This window comes from Schistocerca cancellata, chromosome 2, assembly GCF_023864275.1.
Source record: "Schistocerca cancellata isolate TAMUIC-IGC-003103 chromosome 2, iqSchCanc2.1, whole genome shotgun sequence".
In the NCBI taxonomy this organism is placed as follows: Eukaryota; Metazoa; Arthropoda; class Insecta; order Orthoptera; family Acrididae; genus Schistocerca; species Schistocerca cancellata.
In genome coordinates, this window is record NC_064627.1 from 411,668,467 (window position 1) to 411,691,464 (window position 22,998).

The window sequence follows — 22,998 nt, forward strand, 5'->3', positions numbered from 1 at the left end:
TTTCCGGTGAAAAACTATCTGCTGATGCCGCAGTTTGCTGTTAAGTTTCAAGAAATTGTAGAAGAAAATGAACTGTTACCCTGCCAAGGGTATAACATCGACGAGACGGGGCTGAGCTTTAAAATGTTGCCAACAAAAACGCTCTCAGCTTCAAATGAATCCGTGGTAGGAATGACACTTATAAAAGATACAATAACAGTCATTCCCTGTAGCAACGCTGATGGTACCCACAAGCTCCCCTTGTTCATCATTGGCAAATCTAAGAAGCCAAGGTCATTCAAAAATATAAACTTATATTCCTTGCCGGTTTATCACCACAATCAAAAATCTGCTTGGATGGACTGCAACTTTTTAAATCCTGCTTTTTCGACAAGTTTGTGCCATCGGTCAAAAAAGACTTGAAGCAAAAAAATCTGCCAGTTCGTGCTCTACTGCTGTTGGATAACGCACCATCACATCCATCTGAGGAAGATTTGGTGAAAGGGGACATAAAAACTCTCTTTCTCCCTCCTAATGTGACCTCACTCATCCAACCAATGGATCAGGGCATTATCGAGTGGTTAAAAAGGCAATATTGCAGAAAGTATATCAGCTCAATCTTGGAATCATCTGAAGGAGGTCATAACTTATTCGAGGCAATGAAATCCCTGACTATCATAGATGCTATCTACACAATCGCTGCAGCATGGGATGGACTGAAAATGAGCATACCGAAGATGAGCAAAACAACGATGCACTGGAAATCGTTAAAGATCTACAAACTCTGGAGCCGAACATCCCTGCCATTGAAGTTGAAGAGTGGATCAACGAATGTGACAAAGACTGTGACACTTTTGAAGAGCTCAATGACGACGAGATTGGTGCCACTGTTAGCCAGGAAACTGTGAATGAGCACTTGGATGGCGAAGGCGAACCTCCCACCCGGATTTCACACACCAATGGAAAAAACGCTTTTGACATTGCCCTTCAATACATCGAGCAGAATCCAACTTCAATTCTAAAGGAAGTTTCGTGGATAAAAAAATGGAGGGACACTGCAGCTAAATCTAGACTAACATCTGCTAAACAAAAATATATCACTGACTTTTTTTCCAAGTAATTTGTTTTCGTCTTTACTGTAAAAACAATGCATACAGTATATTCATTTCTTAACATATACATACAGCAGTTTATTTCTTTGTAAAAAAAATCTTTTTTATGTAGAGTGCTATAAACATTTTTTAGTTTACAGTATATATCGTTTATATGTTATTAAGTACAGTACAGTACTGTAATTTGTTTGTCGTTTTTCCTTTTAAAACCAATACATATTATAGTGTGTGTACATCTGCATCTACATCTACATCCATACTCCGCAAGCCACCTGACGGTGTGTGGCGGAGGGTACCTTGAGTACCTCTATCGGTTCTCCCTTCTATTCCAGTCTCGTATTGTTCGTGGAAAGAAGGATTGTCGGTATGCCTCTGTGTGGGCTCTAATCTCTCTGATCTTATCCTCACGGTCTCTTCGCGAGATATACGTAGGAGGGAGCAATATACTGCTTGACTCTTCGGTGAAGGTATGTTCTCGAAACTTTGACAAAAGCCCGTACCGAGCTACTGAGCGTCTCTCCTGCAGAGTCTTCCACTGGAGTTTATCTATCATCTCCGTAACGCTTTCGCGATTACTAAATGATCCTGTAATGAAGCGCGCTGCTCTCCGTTGGATCTTCTCTATTTATTCTATCAACCCTATCTGGTACGGATCCCACACTGCTGAGCAGTATTCAAGCAGTGGGCGAACAAGCGTACTATAACCTACTTCCTTTGTTTTCGGATTGCATTTCCTTAGGATTCTTCCAATGAATCTCAGTCTGGCATCTGCTTTACCGATGATCAACATTATATGATCATTCCATTTTAAATCACTCCTAATACGTACTCCCAGATAATTTATGGTATTAACTGCTTCCAGTTGCTGACCTGCTATTTTGTAGCTAAATGATAAAGGATCTATCTTTCTGTGTATTCGCAGCACATTACACTTGTCTACATTGAGATTCAATTGCCATTCCCTGCACCATGCGTCAATTCGCTGCAGATCCTCCTGCATTTCAGTACAATTTTCCATTGTTACAACCTCTCGATACACCACAGCATCATCTGCAAAAAGCCTCAGTGAACTTCCGATGTCATCCACCAGGTCATTTATGTATATTGTGAATAGCAACAGTCCTATGACACTCCCCTGCGGCACACCTGAAATCACTCGTACTTTGGAAGACTTCTCTCCACTGAGAATGACATGCTGCGTCCTGTTATCTAGGAACTCCTCAATCCAATCACACAATTGGTCTTATAGTCCATATGCTCTTACTTTGTTCATTAAACGACTGTGGGGAACTGTATCGAATGCCTTGCGGAAGTCAAGAAACACGGCATCTACCTGTGAACCGGTGTCTATGGCCCTCTGAGTCTCGTGAACGAATAGCGTGAGCTGGGTTTCACATGACCGTCTTTTTTGAAACCCATGCTGATTCCTACAGAGTAGATTTCTAGTCTCCAGAAAAGTCATTATACTCTAACACAATACGTGTTCCAAAATTCTACAACTGATCGATGTTAGAGATATAGGTCTATAGTTCTGCACATCTGTTCGACGTCCCTTCTTGAAAACGGGGATGACTTGTGCCCTTTTCCAATCCTTTGGAACGCTACGCTCTTCTAGAGACCTACGGTACACTGCTGCAAGAAGGGGGGCAAGTTCCTTCGCGTACTCTGTGTAAAATTGAACTGGTATCCCATCAGGTCCAGAGGCCTTTCTTCTTTTGAGCGATTTTAATTGTTTCTCTATCCCTCTGTCAACTATTTCGGTATCTACCATTTTGTCATCTGTGTGACAATCTAGAGAAGGAACTACAGTGCAATCTTCCTCTGTGAAACAACTTTGGAAAAAAGACATTTAGTACTTCGGCCTTTAGTCTGTCATCCTCTGTTTCAGTACCATTTTGATCACAGAGTGTCTGGACATTTTGTTTTGATCCACCTACCATTTTGACATAAGACCAAAATTTCTTAGGATTTTCTGCCAAGTCAGTACATAGAACTTTACTTTCGAATTCATTGAACGCCTCTCGCATAGCCCTCCTCACACTACATTTCGCTTCGCGTAATTTTTGTTTGTCTGCAAGGCTTTGGCTATGTTTATGTTGGCTGTGAAGTTCCCTTTGCTTCTGCAGCAGTTTTCTAACTCGGTTGTTGTACCACAGTGGCTCTTTTCCATCTCTTACGATCTTGCTTGGCACATACTCATCTAACGCATTATGTACGACGGTTTTGAACTTTGTCCACTGATCCTCAACACTATCTGTACTTGAGACAAAACTTTTGTGTTGAGCCAACAGGTACTCTGAAATCTGCTTTTTGTCACTTTTTCTAAACAGAAAAATCTTCCTACCCTTTTTAATATTCCTATTTAAGGCTGAAATCATCGATGCCGTAACCGCTTTATGATCGCTGATTCCCCGTTCTGCGTTAACTTTTTCAAATAGTTCGGGTCTGTTTGTCACCAGAAGGTCTAATATGTTATCGCCACGAGTCAGTTCTCTGTTTAACTGCTCAAGGTAGTTTTCAGATAAAGCAGTTAAAAAAATTTCACTGGATTCTTTGTCCCTGCCGCCCGTTATGAACGTCTGAGTCTCCCAGTCTATATCCGGCAAATTAAAATCTCCACCCAGAACTATAACATGGTGGGGAAATCTACTCGAAATATTTTCCAAATTATCCTTCAGGTGCTCAGCCACAACAGCTGCTGAGCCAGGGGGCCTATAGAGACATCCAATTACCATGTCTGAGCCTGCTTTAACCATGACCTTCACCCAAATCATTTCACATTTCAGATCTCCGTCAATTTCCTTCGATACTATTGCACTTCTTATCGCTATAAACATGCCTCCCCCTTCACTGTTCAGCCTGTCTCTGCGGTATACTTTCCAATCTGAGTTTAGGATTTCATTACTGTTTACGTCTGGTTTCAGCCAACTTTCTGTCCCTAGTACTATATGGGCGTTGTGACCGTTTATTAATGAGAGCAGTTCTGGGACCTTTCTGTAGACGCTCCTGCAGTTTACTATTAGCACATTAATATTGTTATTCCCTGTTGCATTTTGCCTACTCCTACCTTGCCGCGTCTCAGGAGGCGTCTTGTCGGGCCTAGGGAGGGGATTCTCTAACCTAAAAAACCCCCATGTGCACTCCACACGTACTCCGCTACCCTTGTAGCCGCTTCCAGCGTGTAGTGCACGCCTGACCTATTCAGGGGGACCCTACATTTCTCCACCCGATAGCGGAGGTCGAGAAATTTGCACCCCAGATCTCCGCAGAATCGTCTGAGCCTTTGGTTTAAGCCTTCCACTCGGCTCCAAACCAGAGGACCGCGATCGGTTCTGGGAACGATACTACAAATAGTTAGCTCTGATTTCACCCTGCGAGCGAGGCTAGACGTTTTACAGTTAATATATTGTTTAACACTGTGTAAAAAACATCTTTTTAGATTACTGTAGACGTCTTTTAGTTCTTATATAGTTTAATTTTTTGTACTAAATGTCTTTTTATATTTTTTGCAATAAATATTAGATTTTTCGGATAATCCGACCTTTTTTTCATTCCGACCATGGTCCCGGTCCCGAAGGTGACAGATTAGAGGGGTTCTACTGTACCAGTTTTCATAAACTTAGCTTTAAATTTTGTTTATGTAATGAAATATTTTTTTCAAAATTTTCATCTCCTATTGCATTCCCTTAAGGGTTGAATTTCCAGAAGCATTGAAACACATTTTTTTTTTAATTTTATGACTGAGAAACCAAAAAGCAGTTTTCATAATTCTACCTTCAAAATTCCCTTAACAGAGACATACTTTTAAAAAGCCTTTCATCCTCTATTTCACCCCCTTACTAGTGGAATTTCAGACAATGACTTCTTAAATGATGCTTATGGGATAAGATCCACACCCTCTCCAACCTTCAAGTTTTTCTCATTAGCAGGTTGGGCTGGGTGATAGTGAGTCAGTGAATCAGTAATCAGTCTGACAATCCTTCACCCCCTTAGGGGTTAAATTTCCAAAATCAGCAAAACATGTAGTTCTTTCATCTCTAACTGTAAAGCCAAACACCAATTTTTGAAAATTTAGCCTTAAAAATGCTTTTGCAATGAAATATTTTTTTATAAAATGTTTCATCCGCTTAGGGGGTCAACTTCCAAAAACAAAAACACATATTCTTTTATTTGTAGCTGAGAAGTCAAATACCAATGTTCATAGATGTAGCTTTAAAACCACTTTAGTAGTTCTCCAATAATTATACATTTTCATAAGAAGCTTTCACCCCCTATTTCACCCCCACTGCATTAAATTTCCAAAAATGCTGAAACACATACTTCTTTATTTCTGACTGAGAAACCAAATATTAATTTTCTTAGGTCTACCTTCAAAATTGCCTGAATAGTGACATTTTTTAAAAATCCCTTTGCAGTAGCCACCAGAAAGATCGCGGGAGGTGCACATCAGCACGGCGCGTCACGGACAGTAGTTGTTGCAAGTAGAGTCCCGTCCATCAGAGGGCACGTGAGAATTCGACTACGACCTCTGCCGGCGGAACAACAACAACAACTCAAGCAGCACAGGCCGCACCCAGTCAGTTCACATCGGGCATGTCTAGCAGACAGTTCCCGGTCTACACTATGTGAAGTGCGACGGAAAACGTGAACTGTGTTTTTACACCCTTCATCCTTTATTTCACCACCTTAGGGTTGGAATTTCGAAAAATACATTCTTGAACAACACCTACAGTACAAGATCCATACCTTTGCCAAATTTCAAGTTTCTACCCGTAACAGTTTGGACTGGGTGAAGATGAGTGAGTGAGTGAGTGAGTGAATGAGATAGTGAGTGAGTGAGGCAGTCAGTCTGGACACTGCCTTTTATATACAGATAGTAACTTACTGTCTAACAATGATTTTAGTCACACATTTTCAGCAGATCCAAATAATTAGGTGTAATCAGAAAGATACAGGAATTCAAAATTATGTGAGTCAAATTAAGAAACTTCCTTTTCCAAAGTATTTACAATTAGGAAGAGATAGATTTTAAAGATGAAAACAAATATATTAATAGTTCTTTTGTAAATTGAAGGATGTACAAATATCACATTGTTATATTACAAGCATAAATTTCTACTCTACCTGACTGAATGTGTGGTAATGATCCACAGGAAACTCAGTATATCCACAGGGTGAAACTTCTACATTTTCTGTAAAATTTACTGTGCTGATTGGCAACATGTCAGACATTAAATAAGTGCTGCATGGGTCTTTCAGTATATCCTGTAACAGAAATGAAAGAACAGTGTATACAATATACTTGAGCTTAATTTATTCTAGAACATATTGACAAAGCATCAAAATAGGTTACATTGTATTTATTTTATTTTATATGTCATTTCAAGTTTCCCAAAACTTTGAAGATTAATAATTTCCTTAATCTTTCGTTTTCAGTAGATTTCTCTTCCTTTAATATATAAAAGTAACATGATTTGGCACTTTACATCTTACTGTAGATCAAAAAGAAAAGTAAGGGTAGATACCAATGTCTTATCTAGACATTCATTTTGTGCAGCTGTTAGTATCAATAAGGCTACAGTCCTGAATATTCCTGTGTAAGGACCAAATACGAAAGGGCTCAAATCTACAAAAGTACAGGCTTTTAGTGAACTATGAGTCACATCAAGACTGTGTGGCAAACTGCTAAATGACAATATTGGCTTGATTTCTCTGCTGTCGATCTGTCTATCTCCTCTAAGACTAGTGAGGAAACTTGGTATGCCATAGAGAAGTTACATGACACAGCATCAAAGACTCATTTGATAGAAAATTTACATAAAAATATCACATGATCCCCAGTATAAATGAAATGTAGGGCAATTATATGTGTGTCTTCTTTTAAAGACCTTGGAGAAATCATAATACCATCTGGACTAGGCAGTAAAGCCAATTTAGAAAGAGCCACCACTCTCCACAAAGGGTGCGGGATAACATGGAATCACTACAGCAAATGGGTAATATCCCATAATGTGAAACTTTGGCATCACAAGACAGTTGTTTTGGATGTCATTCAAAAATAATTGATGAAATTTCAAAAGAAGAGTCAAAAATCCTCAGAAAAAATTATGCTCCCCTTAACATAAATGGCATAAGGATGAACGGAATGACTACAGACCTGTACAAAGCAATAGATAAGTTCACTGAAAGAATCTGTTTAATATAATAGAGTCAGAAAAGGTAAAAAATCACTTGATCTGAAGATGTTAAGTGGGACTTATGAGAAATGATTGCCAAAGAAGATACCACCACAGAATGCAAAGTTTTTGGAATCCTAATTGTATATCACACATTCATAGAGAAAGCTAGAAAATCCATTGGAAAACAGCACTCAGAGGAATGTAGGAAACAAGAAAGTGAATTAATGAAGAGATTTTGGGAAGAGAAGAAGAAAAAGGAGCTGTCAGACCGAGCCAATAGGTTCAAAAGTGCTCTTTAACTGAGCATAACAAAGAAAGAAGGAAGACTCGAGTTCTCTGGTGCTAGATGAGCAACATGAGAACTCAAAATATCCACAGGTGTACTGCCGGTCTACAGTGTCCAACGGGCACAATATTTCAGCGATCATACATGTCGCCATCATCAGGTGAACTGACGGACTGAGTTCCCGTGAACGTGCCGGCATGGAGATCCGTACACTATGGCTGCTCAGAGGGAACTGGGTTCGGTTGCGGCGGTGGCTGATTTAAATACCCTCCGCCCGCGGCGCGCTCCCTCTTCTGTCCGTGTCCCGCACCATGGTCGCGCGGTGGAACAGATTGCGAAGGCGTCTGAGATGGCGTCGGAGTGATGGCTCTGTCCGCCGTGGTTGTCACAACTATACATTTGCTCGATTTACTCTTGATTAACCCAATCACTGGTTGCTAAGATTATAGCCACAGTCACGGTTTATGAGGTCGTCATTGGTGCTAATTTTGATGGCCTGTCTAACAATGCTGTCCCAGTATCTCGACGTCTGTACCAGAATCCTTGTGCGTTCATACTCCATAGCGTGATTTTCTGACAAACAATGTTCAGCGACCGCCGACTTGCTCGGATACATCAGTCGAGTGTGCCTCTGGTGTTCATGGCATCGATCCTTGACGGTACGCATCGTCTGACCAACATACGACTTGCCACATTGACACGGAATCTGGTACACGCCGGCCTTCCTCAAACCAAGGTCATCTTTGGCGCTCCCCACCAGTGCACGAGTTTTATTCAGAGGACAAAACACAGTTCCGACCCGGTGTTTCTTCAAAATGCGGGCGATTTTCCCCAAGAGTGCGCCTGTATATGGAATAAACACAGTACCTACCTCCTCCCTCGTGATTTCATCCATCTCCACAGGTTGTGCTGTAGTGGTTTGGCGGAGCGCACGTTGAATCTGCCACTCTGGGTACCCATTTTTTCTAAATATAGTTCTCAGATGTTCCAATTCCTGGGGTAGACTCTCTGCGTCAGAGATAGTGTGTGCCCTATGTACTAGAGTTTTAAGTACCCCATTCCTCTTTGAAGGGTGGTGGCAGCTGTCTGCGTCCAAATACAGATCAGTGTGTATTGTCTTCTGGTACACCCCATGACCTAGGGTGCCTTCAACCCTTCTTTTGACCAAGACGTCAAGGAAAGGTAATTTACCCTCTGTTTCAGACTCCATAGTGAATTTGATGTTGGGGTGTATGGAGTTTAGATGTGTAAGGAAGTCAAGGAGTTTATCCATACCATGTGGCCAGATGACGAACATGTCGTCCACGTAACGGAAAAAGCAAGTAGGTTTCCATTCGGATGACTACAGGGCTTCCTCCTCGAAGTTCTCCATGTATAAATTCACTACCACCGGTGAGAGTGGGCTACCCATGGCGACTCCCTCCGTTTGTTTTTAGTATTCTCCATTAAAAAGAAAATATGTGGAAGTCAAGACATGCCTAAAAAGCTCAGTGGTCTTCTCGTCAAACTTCTGACTAATCAATTCTAGTGACTCTCGCAGAGGTACCCTCGTAAACAAGGAAATGACGTCAAAACTCACCATGATATCTGACTCATCCAACCTGAAGCTATCAAGGCATTTAACAAAATCCACGGAGCAGCCATAGTGTATGGATCTCCATGCCGGCACGTTCACAGGAGCTCAGTCTGTCAGTTCACCTGATGATGGCAACATGTATGATTGCCAAAATATTGTTTCCGTTGGACACTGTAGACCGGCAGTACACCCGTGGATATTTTGATTATCAAATATGCTGGGAGAAACTCGAGAATCACAACATTAGAACTGATTATGTAAATTCTTTGTTCTAAGATGTACAAGCATGATGGCTGTGATTAAAATTGAGGGAAACATAAGTATAACAAAGTTTAACACTATACACATGTTTCATCAAAATCTCTGGATTCTGATGAGCTAGCATAATATGGGTATCATTATACAAGGTCTAATTGACTTGCATAAGTTCCTAGTATTTTGGCATACCAGCCAAAGTGAAAGAATACTAGGGGTAGTGGACTGACAGAACTTGAAGCAAAGGTTTTAGGGTACAGGGCACACTTGGCTGATCCTGTACACAGGCCTTTCTACATTATGTGTGCTAAATAAATAATAATGTACACCTAAAAAGCCAATTACTTCAACTGCATTTTATCTACAGACAATAAATCACAGAACATTATGATCCAAAAATTGGTCAATGGAGACAGATGTTGGTATTAATATTATGAAATGGAATATAGTAAAGTTATCAGAAGTGAGAGAAAATACAAGTGCAGTAAAAATAAGGATGTGCAGTTTATCAACAATTGGTTGAGCAGGGCACAGGTATATTTTGTACAATAAATTAAATTCAATATCACAGATAGTAAAGGACTCACTGACAGTATAGTAAATCTTGTGTAAAAAATAAACAGCAAATATTCCATAGGAGCTAAGTTTATGTGCCATAGTAGATGGGAGGGGTAGCAATACCTGGTAAATGACACCAAGTTCCACCACAAGTTTTCAGCACAAAAGTAGGACCAAAACTAAAAATAATATTTTTATATTTTTGGGTCACAGTCATGTATTAATATTTGAATTACATTTCCATCATTTGAGTGGAGATACTTCTTTATTTTACTTTACCATCATGATTTCAGCCTTAAGCCATTATCAAGTACAACAATGTTGGGTACAATTAAACTTTCTTAAGTGACATCATCGTCCAGATCTACATAATTGGGTGTCCCAGCATGTACATAAGTACAAAATCACTGAAATGTATGGCAGGCAGGTAGCAAACATGTTTTACAGCCATAAAACAATTGAAGCAGTACAGTATTGATGTTCATTCTGTTGCTCAATTGTTTTTTGACTGGAAAACATTTTTGCTACCTGTCTGCTGCACATACTGATGATTATGTACTTATCTACATGCTGGAATGCTCAGTTAAATAGATCCAGACAATGACTTCACTTAACAATGTCTTGTGGCAACCACCAATTGGCATGACTCTACAATGAGGAGTGTTCTACCTTGGGATTCAGTAAGCTTTGGATGTCATTTGGACTGTGTTCATTTTCGGTCAGTTGTGTCATTTTCTGGTTATTGTGTATGAATAAAGAGTGTTTGATCATAACTGTTGGTTATTTCTATCTGGAAACTCATCAATGCCAATAGAAAACCCCAGTGGTGACCCCAAGTTACCTGAATATTTTTCAATTTGTGCATCAATTATTACAGGTTTATGCCGGCTCAAATCTTCAACCTTCCAAACAGTGCAGTATGAAGCTACTGCAAAACTGACTTTCAACTGTGAAGCGCAACATTCTTCCAGGGGTATTACCAATACAATGAGAAAGCTTGTTTCTCTAGTGTTTGCTCCTCCAGAACAGATGACTCTAACCTCCTTCGTTATGCCACATCAGATGCTGCACACACCGGCACTGACACCTGCTACTGGGTTCTATGTTACCCAGGAAGTTCCTTCTGCACAAGATTCTGGTTTCCTCTCTCTACAGTTTCTACCTTACTGTACTACAGGCCACTCAGCCATACAGTTTACGGGCACATACATATGCTTCCTCCTCCCCAGTATGTTCTACTGCTTCTCCCCACCTACAGTATTTTCCACCTTTTCTTACAGTGCCCCCTATGACTACCATCAACAAGGTTTGTTTTTCCAACATTTCTGGGTGCCCGTGCAATGAGCTTTCCTTACAGCTCCAAGATGGATCACTCTTCATCATTCATGTTTCGCCTGAGGCCACAACTCATTCACAAATAACCATCCTGTGCACAGTCTCCATTTCAGATGGGATGGATGCATCTGGAATAACAGTGACACTCAGCACCAACAGGATGCTCAGGGTATCCATCCCCCTCTTTGCCACATCTCCAACACCATCAACTCCGATGCTAGTCCAATGCACACATAGAGGTTGACCAGTCCATTCTCCTTACTGGATGGCAGACTATACCTTCTCTACACCACCCTGCATGAACCTCCCCAACTACGTGAGAAATGGTTCACCCATGCCTTACATTCAGACCAGCCATGGCATAGGTGGTAATGCTACTCTGCACAATCAACCAACACCCATCGAGCAGCCCACAACACCTCAGTATTCGACAAGACCCTCTTCCTCTCCCCAGTGCTCCACACTCCAAGGGAGGGGAGGGAGGGTGCTTTGCAGCAACCATAAAACCATCAATTGCCAATGACTCTACAATGATGAATATTCTGTCATGGGATTCATTGAGCTTTGGATGTTGTTTGCATTGTGTTCGTTTTTGCTCAGAGTGTCTGATTTTCAGGTTATTGTGCATGAATAAAGAGTGTTTGATCATAACTGTTGGTAATTTCAATCCAGAAGCTTGTCAATGTCAATAGAAAAACCACGTCACACACATTCAACATTGACTTTTTCGCTGATCACGATATGCCATTTAATGTGCCCACTTCTGCATCGGCACATGGGACACTCAAATCAATTGCATTGGAATACCTCTGCATCTACTCAACCTATCACACAACCCAGACCATGGACAATGCACCAACCGTGGTTGGTTCCACCCCACCACTTGGCACTAAATTGCAATTTTGCGCCTTCCTTCAGCAATCCATGCACGTCGGTCGTCGATGCTTTAATGTTGGGTCACACTCAGGGACATGTGCCTGTTCCTCTTACACAGATAATGGACAACAGATCTCTGGCAGCACACCGCAGCACTGCTGCTTTCATTTCACCCATCTTGCTTCTTGATTTTACTGTGCCAGCTGTGATGTGTTCACTGTGGGGTCATGCAGGCCCCTTCTCCACAAGATCTGTGAGTGCTGGGGATCATATTGCCCCAGCACAAGTACTGGACTTTCACCAAAACATCACTCCTGTCACTGTTGTACAGTTGACGCCAGTGGATGCTACTTTCTGAACCCTCATGTACTCCCCGCCCTACCAACTCTTCCACAAGCTCTGCCTCCAGACCCTTTTCTGAAGCTGCAGCCATTACAAATGGACAACCCAATGACATGGTTTACCTTGCTGGACATCTTGTTGGATAACCTTGGAAGCATACATGATGGCACTTGATTTGTTTGTTTGGTGAACCATTTGCATGACCACACTGATCTTATTAGTGACTTGTTGCTAAACCACCCGAGCGTAATAAATATGCTTCTGCTAGTACACTCCACATCAACCATCTTTCATGTATGCCAGCACATGCTATCCATGGTATCATTTATGATGAAAATTTAGGCGACAGAACAGGTTCCCAGCTATGGAAATGCCTCTGAGCTCAGGTCATGATGGAGTTCATGCCAGACTTAGTGCTCTGGACATTGTGATTAGATAAGCTGCTCCAGAAAATACAACTACAATTGCTCCCTCATACCTCAACATCACGTGAGGATAAACTATGATTGACTGACCAGGCATATGCCATTATTCGACACCACCACCTACTTCCGTCATACAGTGCAGTTTTTGCTACTGAGGTTGGTAGAGCAGCACCTATACCTCCTCCATTGGCTCGTAGAGGTTGGGCGCAGGCTCACCTCAAGCAATGTAAAGCAGCTAGCAACATGAACCATCAGCTGCTTCTTGCCGAGGTACACTGGCTGCTGCCAAGCCAGCGCCTCTCTGCTCCCCGTGCTCGCTGCCACAGGAAGAGCGGTAGTCCCAGCTGACTTATGTGCAGCCCCACACCCAGGATATCTACTACGCTGGTTCCACATAACTTTCAGGGACACCGCCCATAATTACCAACCTCCCCGCACTTTACCAAACTCTCTGCATGGGCCACAATAGATGCCACAGCTCATGAGGAAGATGAAGGGTGCCTGCAGATGTTCCATTCTGTTTGATCTTTTAATCTATGAGGCTGTCTGTCACCTTGGATTTATGCTTGCATCGTCATTTCCTTGTTGACACGGTAACTGAAGTTAGTGTTGTTCCATTCTCATTCACTGTAGTGGATGTAACACCAACCAAACTTTTCCTTCAAGCAGCCAATTAATCGACACTTCATGTTGATGGCATGCTCATGTTACCTATTAAACTCATCCCCAGTGAACCAATCATGTGGTCCTTCCACATGGCCAATGTTGAAGACCTGATACTTGGAACTAATTTTCTGATTCACTTTGGCCTGTTGCCTAACTTGTCTGCTTTAGTGCACCATGCTTCAGGTACACTCTTTGCATGCTCAGTCATTCCCTCAGCTCTCTCTCCCCCTCAGACCTCTGATGATACTGACACAGCTCTCATCAAGTGCTCTTTTCTGGTAAACTGCCTCACCACTTCATCGCTCGGCTCCAACCTGAGTGCTCTGTTGTTGATGATTGTCACACTCACAATGCAGAATTGAACTACATCATCTTGATAGCTAAGCAGGCCCTTGCGGGTGCGCAATGCCTTGTATGCCAGCTGTCTACGCCACCATATCTCGACAGAAGCAATGCGCCTCTTATGACTCTGGCATCTTTGCCCTTGCCCACCAATGGCATCTCAGGTTAGTGACCCTTGTGTGCTACTGACTCCAGCTTGAGACATTCCCATGCCATGTTCATCAGGTCAAATGAATACTATTATGAAATAAAACACACACATAAAATTGTCATGCAGTGTGTTTTAAGCACATCACTTCCCTCCAGACAAAATATGCCTTATTAGGGCTGCAGTGGATGAACTTCTGTATGCAAGCATTGTTCAACTGTTGGACGGTAACTGGTCTTCCCCCATACACTTAGTCCCCAAGAAGGGTGGCACAATGCACCTCTGTGGTGACTGCTGTCGTTTTAATGTGACATACCATAATAGACAATTATCCTATTCCATATATTTAGGATTTCACCCAACTACTTAGTGGAGCATGCGTTTTTAATGTTTTGGACTGCTGCAAGACATATTTACAAACATCGATGGAACAGAGTGACATACCCTAAACAGCTTCGATCATCCCTTTGGCCTTCACGAGTTTTTTTACGTGCTGTAAGTCCTTAAAAACATGGCCCAAACTTGGTAATGTTTCATCGCCTCACTTCTCTTTAACTGCTCTTACTGCTACGTATACCTAGATGACATTCTCATTTTCTCCTCCTCTTATGAGGACCATGAGCTACTCCTGGCCATGGTACAGACAAGTACCAGAGTTGAAATTAATCATGATAAATCACAACTTCGGCGCACCTCTGTTACCTTTTTTGGGTACACCATCTCCTGTGAGAGTATACGTCCTCCACAAGATCAGATCGACTGCATTCATGGTCCACCACTCCCTGTGACTTTTGCAAACTGAGCCAGTTTCTGTGGACCATAAATTTTTACAGACACAACCTGCCAATGGTGGCAGCTATCCAAGCCTCCCATATCCAGTAACTGCCAGATACGGTGGTCTGACGATATAATGAAAGCTTTTGAGGATCTCAAAACAGCTTTAGAATATGCCATCACTCTTGCCCACCATTTCCAGACATTCAAGTCTTATTAAAGCTGTTGCAAGTGATTCTGCATAGGTGCAGTTCTTCAACAACACGTTGGTAACACAACTCAGTCACTCCATTTCTTTTTTTCCTCAAGAAAACTATCTGTGGCTCAACATAAGTGGTCAACTTTCGACAGAGGACTTCTGGCAGTGTAAGAGGCCATGAAATATTTCTGCACAGACATTGAAGGAAGGAACATAACAATTTCCACGAATCATTGTCCCCTCGTGGACACTATTTGCAATCCCGCCACTGACCCTCCAACATGCAGCTTCCAACAGTTGGATCTCACTGTACACATTGGACATCCAATATATCCAGTGTTGTTTTTCTGGGGTAACGCTGGGGGATGCATACCCCTAAACTTATTCATCGACAAAGTAATTTTTTTATGATGTTGAGAACTTGGAAGAGTGCCAAAGATTTATTTTGCTGTATTGTGTCTTTTAGTGGTGTTTTATAGGTTAAAATATGTGTTCGGTAATATTTCCTTGTATTGTTTTGTATGTCGGAGGGTTGATTGGACTCACCTGTTTCATTTGAGGTGTATTACAGGTCAATTGAAGTGTACGATACCTATTTCTTTTATTGTTCAGGGGTTGATGGGAATTGCATGCTTCATTTGAGGTGATATAAACTGAAGTGTTCGACAGCACATTCTCTTATATGTTTGGGTGTTTCTTGGTATTGCTTGCTTTATTTGAGCTGTAGTAAAGTCAACGGAAGAGTCCGATACCATTTTTTTGTAGTTCGACATGTTGATGATGTCATGGCTAAATGCAGACGGGTGATATCCCATGCTTCAGTAATAAGTAGTTTTTGCTGCATTATATCCAGTGTCAGAGTACCCTCAAACTCTTTTTAGAATTGGTTCCCTGAGTTTGGTACCCTAAGAAATGTGTGTGTAGACGCTTTTATTTGGATAGCACTGTGTAGAAAATGAGAGATGTTTTTGCCTTTGGTACCCTGAGAAATCAGCAGTAGCAGAGCATGGTCTAGAAAATGGACACTGAATCAGGTGCAACAAGATATTTGTATTGCATTCAAAGAGACATCTTTATTACACAGACTAATAGTTTGTGGGACAGCATAATAACAGAAACATTTGAGATAAAAATTTATGACAACAACCTCAATAAAAACAGCAGCCTGTAGCTTGGAATCTGGCTATTGGAAGGTTGGTGCAGGCATGGTGAGTGTGCAATGAAACCTTTATCTTATATGGCACTGTAGCAGTCACAGTGATGATATGGAAGGCAGCACAGTTATATAAGGCTGGCAGCAGCAACCGAAAGACAGTCACCACTTGACAATGGCTGAGGAGTACTCTGCCAGAAGCTCATGGATTTTAAATCACTTGATGTGACTAGAAGCTCAAGAGCATTTTATCATTTAAATCTTATTCTGGCCTGATAAGTAAAATATTGTCCTATCTTTATAACAAACCAATGGCTTAAGTGATTTTTCCCTATTACTGCTTTAGGGGGTGTCTACATTAACAGATTAATTTCACTCCTGTCACTCTTTTGTGAGATTTTGAGGAAGTTACCTACCATACAATATTGACTTATTTCTCACAGTCTGTTCTCCTAAATACCCTGTTTGCCTTCCATAAAGGATTCTCTACAGAGAAAATCATTTTTTACTCCACAAATGAAGTTCTGCCAAAAGTTCATGGATTTTAAACCACTTGATGTGACTAGAACTGTGCTGCCTTCCATATCATCACTGTGACTGCTACAGTGCCGTTTTCATTGCACACCCACCATGCCTGCATCAATCTTCCAATGGCCATATCCCAAGCCAAACTTAGCTACAGGCTGCTGTCTTTATTGAGGTTGTTGTCATAAATTTTTATCTCAAATGTTTATGTTATTATGCTGTCCCACAAACTATTAGTCTGTGTAATAAAGATGTCTCTTTGAATGCAATACAAATATCTTGTTGCACGTGATTCAGTGCTCTGCTACTGCTAATTTCTCAGGGCACTAAAGGCAAAAACATCTCTCATTTTTTACACAGTGCTATCCAAATAAAAGTGTCCACACACACATTTCTTAGGGTACCAAACTCAGGGAACCAAAGACAAAAGCATCTCTCATTTTCAACATAGTGCTGTTGTATTTTATATACTCCTGTCTTCCTGAGTCAACATCGTCTTTTGCAGGCCTCATGAGTTGTTTAATTTTGCTGGAGACCTGAAGACTGAATTGATTGTATGCCTCCTTAGGAGCTAACTAAACTTTTCTGTAGCTGAGTCTCAGAAAGGCAAAAACACAAACCATCTTTCTGAAAACAAGTAAGCAGAAGGACACCAAGTAGGACATGAAGAAGCTTGGATTTTTACCATTTTGTAGCTCAGTAACAGGAAAGATTAGCTAGCTCCTACAGAGGCACAAAACTGATTTGGTTTTCAAGACTCCAGCAAAAATTTGACAACATGTGAGGCCCAAAGTATGACTCAGAATGCCAGGAGTATATAAAATACCATGTGGGTGTGGAAAGTTGTGTGTCTGACAGACAGTGCATACAATTGAACACAGCAGTGTAGAGCACAAGAGAAGTTTTTGCCATCAGCACCCTGAGAAACCAGAGGTAGCAGCGCATACTCTAGAAAATGGAGATTGCATTGCATGCAGCAAGACATTTGTAATAATGCAGACTAATAGTCTGTGGGAAAATGTAAAAAAAGTAATTAAGGTAAAAACCCTCAATAAAAGTAGCTTCCAGTTAAGCACAGCTTGGGAGCCAGCCATTGGAAGTACAAATGGTTGTCTCAGGGAATTCATTTGAGTGAATTATAAAATTCTACTGGAAAACTGAAATTTCATGACAACAAAGACATCTAGTTTGCATGGACTGAGACTTCCATTAATTCTAGGAAGCTGAGGGTCTTGTTGGCCAGTACCATGGGAATAAAACTTAATTTAGAATGGAAAGCTACAGAAAAAGAGTTCCACAAAGTTTTGTTGGAGACTTACTCTTAATATTAGATAGTACATTTGATTTATTGATATATTTTATTTATTGAAGCCCAGAAATATCATACTGCGTTCCAACAAAGATATACGGCTGATGACACAAAACAATAAATTTACATTAAATTTTTTACTATGGGATAGCACATCTGTAACAACAGAAGATGTTTGGTATTTTCAACATATAGAACCTTTCACCTTAAACAGCTCATAAAGGAAGCTAAATATGTGAATTCTGCACACACATTGTGACAAAACATTGACTATGGAAAGCATAAATGCCAAACCATGCAGTGGAAATGGTAATATGCAAAAATATAAACATTAAATAGTAACACAAATATAGATTATGATCCATAAAATTAAATTAAATACATGATATAAACTTGGCTAGTATGTATAAAAAGAAAATGTGAGTCACTGAACTTCATAATGTATATATTTATGTATTCACTCACTGGGTTGAAACAGTGAAACTGTAAATACAAGTTTAGAGATTGTTTAAAGGAGTTCATATCCTGTATAGCATTTTCTTCATAGAAAGTTTATTAAAAAGTTTCAAATCTCTGTGGAATGACACATTCTGGTATTTGTGTGGGATGTGTGAAAGTTATTCCTGAGTTTGGTGTTATGGCTGTGGACATCACAGTTCCTATGAAGACTTTTGTCTTTATCTACTACATTTTTTTTTTTCAAAAATAAATCAGATTCTCTTAGGTAAATGCATGATACTGGAAATAAGTAAAGTAGTGTGAAGACATGTTTTCATTTAAATGTATTGAGTACTGCCAGAGAGCTTCTCCTGAATGTTGCTCCATAGTTTAGATGTAACAGAATATAAGTATAGTAAGCACTTTTAACAGCTTCCATGTTGGTGCATTGTTTCAGGGCCCATAGGACATAACATCTTCAGACATGAACCATAAATGACTTCTCAATAACTACAAAGGACTTCATCCAAGAATTCTTTTACAATGATATTGGATATGTCAGCTTAATACAAAGAGAAACAGATCATATACACACATAATAACACAAAAATGTAATGTTTACTGGTGACACAAGCAGACAGACAGAACCCAGATGATAACTATACTCTCCTCTGAATGATTTACAGCTAAATGTTTGAATCTCTTTTTTTCACGGGTCAGTATATTTTACACTCAGAAATATCTTACAGCACTATGTATCTAGCTTTTCTTCACAAGGTTGACAGGGACAATAATAGTGAAGTCAACAGAAAGGGCTGCTAGCATCTGGGATCAAAGTATCTTGTGTCAGGGCAAGAGTGCTTTATTTAATGCAGAGGTCTAGGTGTTATGAAGACATGAAGGAGCACTACGAGCAATACTACAACATTCTTTGCTGTATCACCAAAATAAAGCAAAAACCATACATTGTAGCTGTGGTGTCACCACCAGACACCACACTTGCTAGGTGGTAGCTTTTAAATCGGCCGCGGTCCGCTAGTATACGACGGACCCGCGTGTCGCCACTGTCAGTAATTGCAGACCGAGCGCCACCACACGGAAGGTCTAGAGAGACGTACTAGCACTCACCCCAGTTGTACAGCCGACGTTGCTAGCCATGGTTCACTGAGAATTACGCTCTCATTTGCCGAGACTATAATTAGCATAGCCTTCAGATACATTTGCTACGACCTAACAAGGCGCCATTACCAGTATACATATTGAGATTCTTCTAATGTATCATCAAGAGCGATGTTCTACAAATGTGGATTAAAGTTAAGTATTCCAGAAGCAATGTACTTTTCTTTATAGCATTCATTACGTATCCTGTTTAAGACCTCACGCCAGCCTGCGTGAGTTTAAGCGCGTGCCTTTCGGCTTCCTCCCATTGTGTCTAGGCTGTCTTGTCTAGACACAACAGTAGCATTAGTGGCAGTAATAAATAAAGCAAAAACCCTGCACTGTAGTATTCTTTGTCTGTCCTGTGCAGACCTCTTCATCTCTGCATCCTACATCTATTGGGACCTACATATTGTGGATAAGCCATTGACTCTTCTTCAATTTGACCCCCTACATTCCCTCCATAACTAAACTGTAAAGTCCTTCATGCCTCATAGAGTATCCTTTCATGTAATCCCTTGTTTTAGTTGAATTGTGCCATAAATTTCTTTTCTACCCAATTGGATTCAGTACCTTTCTACAGTTATCCAATCTACTCACCTAAACTTCAGAATTCTTCTGTAGTACTATATTTAAAAGGGTTCTGTTTTATTTATAATCTTCATTTAACTTCTGACAGACAGAGTACTTTGCAAAAAGACTTCCTAGTACTTAAATTTATATTTAATATTAATAAATCTGTGTTTTTCAGAAACATTTTTCTTGTTATTGCCAGTCTGTACTTTGTATACTCTCTGCTTCAATCATTGTCAGTTATTTTGCTGCAAAAGTAGCAAACTCTTCTACTACTTTTAGTGTCTCATTTCCTTATTTAATTTCCTCAGCACTAATTTAATTTGGCTACACCCCAGTACCCTTGTTGTACTTTATTTGATATATCTCTTCTAACCTCTTCCCAAGACACTGTCCCCTCTGTTCAACTGATCTTCTACACCCTAGGTATCTGTGACAGAATTACAAGGTCATTAGCAAACTTCAATGTTTTTATTTCTTCTCTCTGAACTTTAACTCACTCTCCAAATTTATTCTTACAGCTAGTTTTCTTTGCTGCTAAGTCAACAAACACATTGAATAACATTAGGGATAGGCTACAACCCCATCTCACTCCCTTATGAACTAGTACTTTCCTTTCCTGTCATTTAACCTGGTTTCTGTACATGTTGCAGACAACCGTTTTCTCCCTGCATTTTAAACCTGCTACTTTCAGAATATCAAAGAGTGTTTGACATTCTACACCGTCAAACATTTTCTCTAAATATGCAAATGCTGTAAACAAAGGTCTGCTTTTTTCAAATTTGTTGTCTAACAAAATTTGTAGGACTTGTTTTGTCTTGCATGATCCTACATTTCTCTGGAACACAAGCTGATTTTCTCCCAGCTTAGCTTCTATTAGCCTTTCCATTCTTCTGTTAATAATTGATGTCAGTACTTTGCAATCATGACTTATTAAACTGATGGTTCTGTAATAGTCACATCTCTGTGCACCTGTCTTCTTTGGAACTGGGATTAATAAATTCTTCTTGAAATCTGAGAGCATTAGTCCTGTCTCATATATTGTTTGTAGCAGGTGTAATAGTCTTGTCATGATCTCTAGGATCTCAATAATTCTCAGGAAGTGCAGTTTACTCCAGGAGCCTTGTTTTTATTTCAATCTTTCAGTGCTCTGTCAAATTCTTCTTGCATTATAATATCTTCAGTGTCATCTTCATGTACTACTTCTTCTCTTCTAGAAAATTTACTTCAAGTTTATTTCCTTTGTTCTATACATTCCTTCGATCTTTCAGCCTTCCCTTCTTCGTTTACTATGGCTTGCCATACATGTGATTCTCTTTTCTCAAAAGTTCTCTTTAATTTTTGTACAGCTGTCGTCTACCTTTCTGCAGTCATGCATGTTTCTACAGTTTTGGATTTATATTCTAACTATTCCTACTTTACCATTTTACACTTTCCACTAATTTCATGTTTTAGATGTATGTATTTCCTTTTATCTCTTTCATTGGGGGTCAATTTATATATATCTGTTTTTGTAAGTTAAATTCAGTGGTTTGTGTGTTATCCATGGTTTTCTGTTGTTCCTTGTCTTTTTGCCTGGTTCTCTAGTGCCTTTACTATTTTATTTCTCAAAACTACTGACTCAGAGCAAGGTTGCTCCACTGCTTGAAAGTATAAGGAAACTGAAGAAGGAAAGAGAGAGACGTACCCACTCATGCTGAATTCCTTTCCCATCTTGCAGTCAAAATTTGCTGCCGCACATTTTTAAACTCTCAAATCTGCAGTTCATGGTCAATAAATTACAGTCATAGTCCACATTTGCACCTGGAAATGTTCTAAAATTTAAAAACTGCATTCAAAATCTCTCTCTTACCATTATATAATCTGTCTGAAACTTGCTGGTAAATCTAAGTCACTTCCACATGTACAGCATGTTAATTTTCAGTTAGCCAATCAGCTCCCTAGTCCTGAATCAGTAGAAGTCAACAGATGTCAGAAGGGTCTGGAAGGTTTTATCTAGCTGAAACTACTGTGTGATGTAGTCACTGTCATCTGCTGTGTTACTGTGTTGTGCTTTACTCTTATTTCATACTGTTTCCTTTTTGGTGGATAAGTGAATGTAATTGTTCCAGTAAGTCTCTTTATTAAACACGTCAATAAATGATGATTTCAGGTTTGGTTATGAACAATATTTAAGCAATCTTTACCTCTGTGCATGACTTCTGCTTTTGTTGAAGCATGAACCACAGGTTAAGATGTCACAGCTGTGAGAGGCAGTTAAGCTAGGCTTGCTTCTTCTACTCCCCACAATGACCCTCCCCCCCCCCCCCCCCCTGTCCCCAGACATCAGCCAACCTTCAGTTAACATATTGTACAACCTTCTTTTATGATTCTTAAACCAAGTGTTAGGAATAATGCACTTGTGCTCTGTCCACATTTCTTCCATGTGGCTTCATGTTTTCATTTCCTCAATCCAAGTTCTACTATTTTTATTTCTCTTACTTTCCTATTATCGAATTCCTGTACCCAATCACAATTTTTGTCTCCCTTAATGCTCTGAATAATTTCAGAAAATATTGGATTATTTATCCAAGAGAAAGAGCTTCACAAATTGAGCACGATATAATGCAAAGGTCCACCTCTAGTCCTTATGCAACCAGCTTGGCGTTAATGGATAGAGTTGTTGGAAGTTCTCCAGAGGGGTATTGTGTCAGACTGTGTCCAGTTGGCATGTTAGATCATTGAAATGCTGAGCTGGTTGGAGGGTTCTGCCCACGATGCTCCAAACGTCCTTTGTTGGGGAGACATGCA

General features: G+C 40.3%; 1 protein-coding gene across 4 annotated transcripts in view; it reads right to left on the reverse strand.

Annotated features, from left to right (window-relative positions):
- The window catches only part of LOC126161859 (organic cation transporter protein-like), a 325,910-nt gene that overhangs the window by 132,382 nt on the left and 170,530 nt on the right, over positions 1 to 22,998 (reverse strand). For all 4 annotated transcript variants that reach the window (XM_049917973.1, XM_049917972.1, XM_049917974.1 and 1 more), the window contains one exon: positions 6,216 to 6,356. In XM_049917973.1, the coding sequence (XP_049773930.1) occupies positions 6,216 to 6,356 (141 nt within the window). The remainder of the gene's footprint in view (positions 1 to 6,215; positions 6,357 to 22,998) is intronic.